The following is a 9,105-nucleotide window of genomic DNA, read 5'->3' as shown; positions in this document are numbered from 1 at the left end:
ATTTACGACATTCATCATTTTTATTTTAAACTTCATTGAATCTCTGTTGAAACTGTTAGAAAGACATTTTTCAAAGGATTTTTTTACTGAAATTGGATTTTAACGAGATGACTTGATTTATATACTGTTTTGGATACATCCTATACTTACTGTGGTGTTATGACGTGGATTATGTGATTTCTTACTACTCAGTCTTTATTTAATTTTATTAATTACTGAGTTGGCATACTCACATTACTCCCTGCACCTTGTGTGCAGATTCAGGTATTTCTGAACCCGGTAGCGGGTGTTGATTACTCAGTGGCAGGTCCATCGGAGTTAGCAAGGTAGTTGCATGGCGTTCACATCTTGCTCTTCTCCCTCTCATCATCCTTAGACTGTTTTAGTATTTTTCAGACTATGGTAGTCTTTGTTGTATTCAGACCTTAGTAGATGCTCGTACTTGTGACACCGCGATGTCGGGCTTGTGTTTCCTTTCCACACTCGTTATTTAGACTCGTGTTATGGGATTTTATTTGATTAATAGCTTAAAAAGTTCCTTTTATGAAATATTGGTTTGATTTGGGATTGTGTCGGCTGTCTTAGTTTCACGATAGGCACCATCACGGTCGGGTCGGTTTTGGGGTCGTGACAAGTTATTCATGAGATTTTACTCTTAAGCTTATTATATTATGTTTTCAAATTTAAAGATGCATGGTTTATTGTAATTATCGGCTTGCCTAGTATTGCGGCGCCATCACGACGTGTGGGGTTTTGAGTCATGACATTAATTCACATATAGATAGGGTAAGAAGCTTACCACAACAGCAAGAACATATCTTTCTTCAACTAAAACCTAGGGTTTCAAGCAAATCCTTAACCCTTTTTTGATTCTTGAATATAAAATTTCACACCTTTCTTCAAGGTGTTGAAAAATAAGCTATTTTTTTTTCTTTTTATAATAAGACTTGGGTTTAATGATGGAAGAAAAATGGTATATTAATATGGGTATTGAGCTTCTTCCATGGAGAGTTAGAGGAAAAAAGGAATAAAAGGTAGGCTTTTGAAAAAAAAAAGGGTTGTCAAACCTCAATGGTAGGATAGAAGCATATTGTAAAATTATACAATAAACCCAAATTATCTAGAATGTGCAAAGAATAGTCATTAGTTTCTTAATTTACACAGTGGTACCATAAGATATTTTTTTTACTTCCTTTTTGGCTATTAGAAATTATCTACATCTCACTAAATCAAAGTGTCTAACGAACGAACTACAGATATACATATGAATTAAACAAAGAGAATGAATTATTATTATTATTATTATTTAAATATAAATATCTCCAAATAATTTATATAATATTTTATAAATGTTGGGCTGTTACAAACCATGCGTACGATTCAAACACAACCATCCAGATTCCAATCAAACTTTGAACACAAGTTTTAATTGTCAATACGAACCTATTACAAGTTCTAAAACAACAATCCGAACTTGATATTATCAAAGTCAACTCCTAATCAAACTTGTGAACTCTCCAATTTTTTAAATTTTTAACTTTTGACAACTAGGGCCAAAACCTTCTACGAACATTCAAATTCAAATCCGAATATATGCGCAAGTCCAAAATCATCATAAGAATTTGAAACCATCAAATCTCGATTCCAAGGTCGTTTATCAAAAGGCAAACCTTGTTAAACTCTTCCGACTTAAAGCTTTCAAATTGAGAATTATTCTTCCAAATCAACTCTGAGCTTCTCGAAAGTCAAACCCTACCATACACGCAAGTCACAATGCATCATATGAAACTACTCAAGGTTTTAAACCACCGGATGAAATGCTAAAGCTCAAAACGACTGATCAGGTCGTTACATCTTTCTTGCAAGATTTATGTTATTCCTTCTTAATTTGATTATTAAAATTATAGCGTTCCTTTGATTGTTTAGCACACATTTTATTATCTAAAACAGATTAAATTTGTTAAATAAAATCAATAATTAAGATGATTTGGCATTAACAAAACTTTTTAGAAGAAAGAAAAAAAACACATGCAAAAGAATTAAGAAAATTAAAGGGAGAATCCCAAAGAATTACAAGGAGAATCTGGTTGATGGTGAAGAGGTGGCATAATGTTTTGGTCTCGATAAATTATGAAGAAGTGAAGTCATGGAGAATAAAGAGAGGTTTTTGTGATATTTTCGGGATTAAACAGTAAAATTACTGGTCAAACTAAAAGTGCTTATATGTCTAAAAATCAAAAGTTGGGAATGACCAACTGATTTTAGCTTATGAGCACTTAGTTTATAAGCACTTTGAGTGTTTACCAAACGCATAAATAAGCCAAAAAAAATACTTATAAGTCAGTTTGAATAGCTTATAAGCTTAGCCAAATACCTTCTTAGTCAAATACCCTTATAGCCGCTAGGAAATGTAATTATTTTGGTTGACCGGTAAAATGTGTAACTTGTCCAAATACATGTGCACCACTTTATCCAGTATAATGGATTGCTAGTGCTCGATGAGAAAGAAATATGACCATTTGGAGTCTTAAGTTCAAAAACACTTAACTATTTTGATTTTCCTCCTTTTATAGTGTTTGACACAACTATATTTCTGACTTTCACAAATTTCGAGAACTCAAATCAATTAAACTAAGCAAATTAAAATTTTATATGATGCTTTCACTATCAAATTAACTTCTCAACTATTAGTGTAATGTTTTCCTTCACTACCTCGATATATTAATCTTTGTGTTTGTTCACACTATTATATAGAAAGATTAGATTAGATTAATCTTTATCTCTTCCCCTTTACCCGGGATTATACTCTCTTTATCTCTTCCCCTTTTCAGGGATTTCCTTTATCTCTTCCCCTTTTTCAGGGATTCTACTCCTCCACTACTCTGTATAAATACGCCTATGTGTTCATTAATAAAGTGCAGCTTTGAGTTCGAATATGACTTTATTATGGTATCAAAGCCTACTGCTTAACCAAAAGGAGTATACATGGCACAACCAAAAGGATCTGTTGATGCTAATAATCCAAATCATGTGTGCAAACTGCACAAGTCATTATATGGTCTCAAACAAGCTCCGTGTGCTTGGTACCATGAACTGTCCAACTTCTTGTTAAGTATGGGTTTCAGGGTGTGCTCCTCTGATAATTGTTTATTTATCTTCTCTGTAGCTGGAATAATTATGTATCTCATTGTATATGTATATGACTTAATAGTTATAGGCAATAATTTGAAGGCCATTGACAGGTTCATTGCAAAGCTTGGAACCGGATTTTCAATTAAAGATCTTGGTTCTCTTGCTTATTTTCTTGGTATTCAGGCTACTCGTACATCTACTGGTTTGTTTCTGTCTCAAAGGAAATATATTGAAGATATTGTACAAAAGGCTTCTATGGTAGGTGCAAATCCAGTTGCTACACCTCTGGCAGCCACTAACTCATTGCAGCCTGACGATAGTGCACCAATAAGTGATCCACATGATTACAGGATGCTTGTTGGTTCCTTGCAATACTTAGCATTAACTAGACCAGACATCGCCTTTTCCACCACGCGTCTTGCTCAATTCTCTCATCGTCCTACTGTCAAGCATTGACAAGATCTCAAAAGGGTGATCAGGTATCTTCTTGGTACCATTGACAAGGGTATTTTCTTTCACAAAGACTCTCCTTTAACTCTTCATGCCTTCTCGGATGCGGATTGGGCTGGTAATCGTGATGATCGCACGTCTACGAGTGCTCACATAATTTTTCTTGGGAAGAATCCAGTTGCTTGGAGCTCTAAAATCAGCGTTTTGTTGTTCGCTCGTCGACAGAGGATGAATATCGCTCGGTTGCATCTACAGCTGCTGAACTTTGTTGGTTGAGGAACTTATTTAAGGAACTAGCTGTCTCCTTTTGTCGTCCTCTAGTGATATATTGTGACAACTTGGGTTCTACTTATTTGTGTGCTAAACCAGTTTTCCATTCACGAATGAAACACTTAGAAGTTGATTTTCACTTTGTGCGTGATTTGGTGAAGAAAGGTCTTCTTTGTGTTGCTCATATCTCTACCAAGGATCAACTTGCGGACATTCTAACTAAACCTCTTTCTCGTTTCGAGTTTGACAGGTTGAGGAACAAGATCGGCGTCTGTACTCGGCCGACCAATTGCCCATCTTGAGGGGGCATATTAGATAGAAAGCTTAGATTAGATTAATCTTTATCTCTTCCCCTTTATCTGGGATTATACTCCCTTTATCTCTTCCCCTTTTCCTTGGATTCCCTTTATCTCTTCCCTTTTTCAGGGATTCTACTCCTCCACTGCTCTGTATAAATACGCCTATGTGTTCATTAATAACGTGCAGCTTTGAGTTCAAATATAACTTTATTACACACAACATCATTTAAATTGAATGTAATGAAATGATTTTCAAACTCAAATTTGGTATATAATGATCAAATGCTCAACTTATGGTAATTGGATTGAGTAGACTAAATTTATGCATCACAAACATTAAATGAACACTTCAAGAGAATAAATTAATTTGTTCTTCATTTAAATTAGCATTATTTTCAGCCATTATGCTTTATTTAGAAATATATTTTAAACTTAGGGGATAAAATTGAATATGAAACATTAGGAAGAAGTCAAAGAAAACAGACTAGAAGGCACCAAATCCAAATCAATTAACTATTCCTGTAAAAGGGCACATAAAGTTAACTTCACAGATGGGTGAAAAAGATTCCACTCCAGCTAAAAGAACAGAAAAATGAGAGAAAAATTTGAGAAAAAGCACAAAGAGCCACGACGATTGGCAGCAGCAGCACATTCTTTTAAAGATGAAGCAAAGGTGTAAAAAGAAAGCAAGAGAGAAAAGCTTCTTTCATTGTTCTACTCTTTACGTATATCTCAGTGAGAACATGGTCGTGGTGTTTATCTGTCAGAATACTGTTACAAAAAATGGAGAATGGTTGTTTGCTGTCTCTTTCAGCTGTGTAACACATTTTCTTTATGGATTTTACGCATTTGATCTTTTCATATCAAAATAAAGTTTCATATCGAAATGGAAGAGCGTATGAAGAAGTATAGGCAATTGAGTCCAGAGAGAGCTAAAGTGTGGACTGAGAAACCGCCCAAATATGTGCAGCAGCAGCCCCAAAAGAATGATGGCAAAGTGCCAGTGGTATATTATCTATGTAGAAATCAACGGCTTGAGCATCCTCATTTCATGGAAGTACCCTTGTCTTCGCCTGATGGCCTATACTTGAGAGGTAATATAATATGGATCTGGTTATTCATTTAGACACATTTGATGAATATGATTAAAGCAACTAAGTCAAAAATTCTGGTCATTGCTTTAATTTATATGTGTTCTTGCACTTTTGAAGATGTAATCGTGAGGTTTAACGTTTTGAGAGGCAGAGGAATGGCTTCGTCGTACTCTTGGTCCTGTAAGAGGTAAAAACTAGTCCAACATTTTTTTGTATTTACTTGTCTTTTGTTCTATTTGTAATGCGGACTTCACAATTCTGAGATTGCTTATATATACAGAAGCTACAAGAACAGATTTGTGTGGCATGATCTTTGTGAAGATGACCTGATTCTTCCTGCTCATGGTAATGAATATGTTCTCAAAGGCTCAGAGCTTTGTGAAGAATCCAATTCAGGTAACTATGTCGAACAATTAACAAGTTTGGCTGCATCAATTCTTCATTGAAACAACAAGTATAGCTGGGCCTCACGTTTTTGTTTCTCCAGGTCACTGCAGTCCAGCGAAAAATGACAGATTGTCAAATCCGAAAGTATTACCAGAACCTTCATCCTCTAGGAGCCAAGATAATTCCTTTCCTTCGTCTAGTACGGATGAAAGAAGTGCGAAGAATTCTTGTAAAGGTGAACCATCAGTTCCAATTCCAGGTGCTTTGGATGTAACCCCAGAGTCCAGATCTGCTAATTGTTCTTCATGTAATGGTTCGTTAAGGTTGAAAGCGAGCAAGATCAATAATACTGTTGGCCTGGCTAATGCTTCCACTCAAAATCAGGAAAATGGAAGCAGAAAAGGTGTTTCAATGACAAATGAGTCTGCAGATATATGTAGGGCCAGTAATGGTGGTAGAACAGATACCTTGATATCTCTCATCAGATCGGATGTGAGCAAGCTCAGCAGCTTTAAGACACTTGAAAGCGAAGAGGGTCGGGTTTCATCAACAAAACTAAAGCCTTCGAATATGCTAATGCAACTAATCTCATGTGGATCAGTTTCAGTAGCGGATCATAGATTTGGCCTTATACATACATACAAATCAAGATTAAGTTTAGGGAAGCTTGATTGCCTGAAAAGGAATCAGAGGTTAATGGGGTTGGAAGATGAGGAATATTTCTGTGGAAGCTGGATGGAGCCTACTCTTCCCAAGGAACGAGTACCTCCTGCCTTAAAGCGGTCATCTTTCGCTGCTGAGAGGTTGGTATTTTGGTTACACTTGCTACATCGGATGTTGTTTTCCATGCAGTAAATACTTAATAGGACTTTCTTCTGTGTGGAACCTTGAACTTTCTTTGAATTTGGAAAAAAATATGGCCTGGATAAACCAGGATTATACTCAACTAAATTTCCACACTGTAGTTTTTAATGACATCTGCCTACTTAACCTGTCTTTTAACAATATTCCTGGCCTAGCATGTCAATCTTCATCAGACGTATAATCCATTTGATTCTTATGTTTGTTATTTCTTAGACCTTCCTCATATTGTTCTCCTTTCTTATGATCGTGCGGGTAGTAGAACCAAATTGTCTAGGCTTTAACAATCTCTATCTCCCAACAATGTCTTGTAATGACCTTCCTTTGCTTCTAAGTCAATGGTTATCTAGGCGTATTATCCTGCTAAGTTATGTTTAATTCTTTCTTAACCCTTCCACATATTTTTCACCACACGAATAGGTCATTATTCTGAAATTGCCTAAAAGAACTTCTTGTAAGTTACATTGACAATAATGATCACCATTATATTGAAGATCTACTGTGTTTTAGAACTTGTGTCAACAATTTTGTGACTTGCTGAGTAGCCCCACTTGCTTCTTGTTTGATAGCATCCTGGCTTTGTCCCACTAAAGTTGTTTTAGTATTTATCAAAAGAGGGATATGCCTTAGCAATTGTGTGGATAATTAACCGAATCAGAGATTTCCTTACTGTTTACTAGCCTTTCTCTAGTCTAATTGTTCTCCGTGTATTGATGTTCTAAGTTGAGTGTACTTTGTGTATTCAGATATATATATTTCTTGGTTTTTCTTGCTATACTCTGCGATGCAGGACTAATGGAGACGCAGTTGAAGATAAAAATGAGCCGAGCTCCACACGCTCAAAGTGCATGGGACATTCTATCAAGGCTTCCCTGAATAATAATCTGCCAAATAATGAGTCAATTAGATCCCCTCTTTCTGAAAGTCCAAGAACCTCATCTGAAGGAGAAGACACATCAAGAACGATTGCGTCTGGCATATCCACAAGTGGAAGTAAACGAATCACAGAGTTTTCCCAAGAGAGAAACATTCCAAGGGTATAGAGACTCTTGCAGAATGAGAAAGAAAAAGTGATATAAATTGAAGAAACGTAAGTTTTGGCTAACTAAAGAGATACTAATTTGCTTGATCGCGAATTGTTTAGGTTGATGTTTCATTTGTTTCTAACAGGCTTGTTTCCGGAGCTTAAATTATAATACAGTCGAAAGACTCTTCAAACAACTATGGTCACAATTAAGGAGGAGTTTTGAAGTTAAGCAAGCATAAGCTTTTGTTTAACAAAGTATGGAAGTTTGTTCTTTTTGTAACTAGTTGTCCTTATTTTATTGGAAGCGATATACCAATACGTTTCCGTAAAGAGTTAATATTCTAAAATCCCCTTAAACTATCTAACTTTTATTGGTTCCTACTGTAATTATTCGGTGTCCGGAAAACCTCCATCTGAACTTTATTCTCTTTCGTACTAAAACCCCATAGTATGAGGTATGTTTAGTACACCCTCTTAATTAATAAATAAATGCAATGTGTCATGACTTGTGGCTATATAGCTCAGCCTAATGTTAAAACCGGTTTAATTATTATTCTATTTTCTTTTTCCTTTTCTTTTGTTTCTTCTTTTCTCCTGTCCAACCCTATGTTACCCAGCAAAGACCATGAGTTTGCAGACGACTTTTCCGGCAACTTTTCTCCTTCGTTTTATTTCTTTTTTTCTTTTCTTGCGCATGCCCCCCCCCCCCCCACCCCCAAACCCAATCTAGCTTACACACAAATCACTATTTCAAGAAAAAAGTAAATCTTTTAATAAATAAAGGCTGAATAACTTGTCCCTTTTTTTCATTTAGACACAGATTTAAACTAATGCTTGTTCCAATTGAACACTTTATCTATATAAAAACTATGCCAATTCAACACATATTTTACATTTTTAAGCAAGATTTTACTGCGTGAATGTCACTTGCTGCAACATGGCAAATTTACCAATGAGAAAAAGCCACGTCAAAAATAAAATAAAAAAGTCAAAATCTCAAAAAAAAAAATCAAAAACCTCTACCGGATAAATAGGAACACCAGCGAAACATAAAACTTTACTGGCCTGAATGATGTTTTATTCTTTACCAAATCTGCAAAATTGGTGAATGATGTTTTCTTCTTACCAAACCGCAACGAAAACGCTACTGGTTGGAAAAAAGAAATGCCAACATCCGTGAATGCCACAACTGGTAAAATCTTTGGTGATATCAAAGATGAAGTCGGTAATATTGATTCTTTCTTGTGAATATTGTGACAAAGAAACGTTATGTATGTGCTCTTTTTCGTCTCTTTGAAATGGGTAAAGCTCTTTCATCTGATGATGCTTTGGGGATATCAAAAATGAAATCTTGGAAATTTAAGAATTCTAACCGCCAAAATCTAAGGAGGGGAGAGGTCGCCGTGACTAGATTTAAAGTTGCCGAACCTATGGTTGGAGAAAAGGTGGTGATGGCCGGATATGAGTAGAAGAATAAGGTGTTGTCACGGCGGTGGTCCTGGTTGCTGCCGGAATCAGTAAAAGATGGTTGTAAAATTTGTAACTGGAAATTATTTTTCCGGCAGAATTTTCACTTGTTTTTGGC

The 9,105-nt window shown here is 35.7% G+C and overlaps 1 protein-coding gene across 2 annotated transcripts; it reads left to right on the top strand.

Moving 5' to 3' along the window:
* Positions 1-2,822: 2,822 nt before the first annotated feature.
* On the top strand, positions 2,823-7,818 carry LOC104212342 (protein SOSEKI 3-like). 2 transcript variants are annotated; one of them, XM_070168385.1, is made up of 6 exons: positions 2,823-5,245; positions 5,363-5,432; positions 5,526-5,641; positions 5,733-6,435; positions 7,284-7,583; positions 7,664-7,817. In XM_070168385.1, exons 1-5 carry the CDS (start codon positions 5,038-5,040, stop codon positions 7,534-7,536), a joined length of 1,350 nt encoding a protein of 449 aa, XP_070024486.1. In that variant the 5' UTR covers positions 2,823-5,037; the 3' UTR covers positions 7,537-7,583; positions 7,664-7,817. The 2 variants fall into 2 exon arrangements, with proteins under 2 accessions (XP_070024486.1, XP_009759862.1); XM_009761560.2 differs by having other exon boundaries at positions 2,824-5,245; positions 7,284-7,818.
* The last annotated feature ends 1,287 nt before the right edge of the window (positions 7,819-9,105 follow it).

The sequence above is a fragment of the Nicotiana sylvestris genome, chromosome 2, assembly GCF_000393655.2.
Source record: "Nicotiana sylvestris chromosome 2, ASM39365v2, whole genome shotgun sequence".
Taxonomy (NCBI): domain Eukaryota; kingdom Viridiplantae; phylum Streptophyta; class Magnoliopsida; order Solanales; family Solanaceae; genus Nicotiana; species Nicotiana sylvestris.
Note: the sequence above shows the minus strand (reverse complement) of the source record. Positions and strands in the feature narration are given on the sequence as shown.

Excerpts from the sequence above, each read along its gene's own strand:
- LOC104212342 (XM_009761560.2), top strand. The coding sequence starts at position 5,038 with ATGGAAGAGCGTATGAAGAAGTATAGGCAATTGAGTCCAGAGAGAGCT. Across the intron at positions 5,246-5,362 it reads TGATGGCCTATACTTGAGAG|ATGTAATCGTGAGGTTTAAC; the intron begins GTAATATAATAT and ends GCACTTTTGAAG. Across the intron at positions 5,642-5,732 it reads TTGTGAAGAATCCAATTCAG|GTCACTGCAGTCCAGCGAAA; the intron begins GTAACTATGTCG and ends TTGTTTCTCCAG.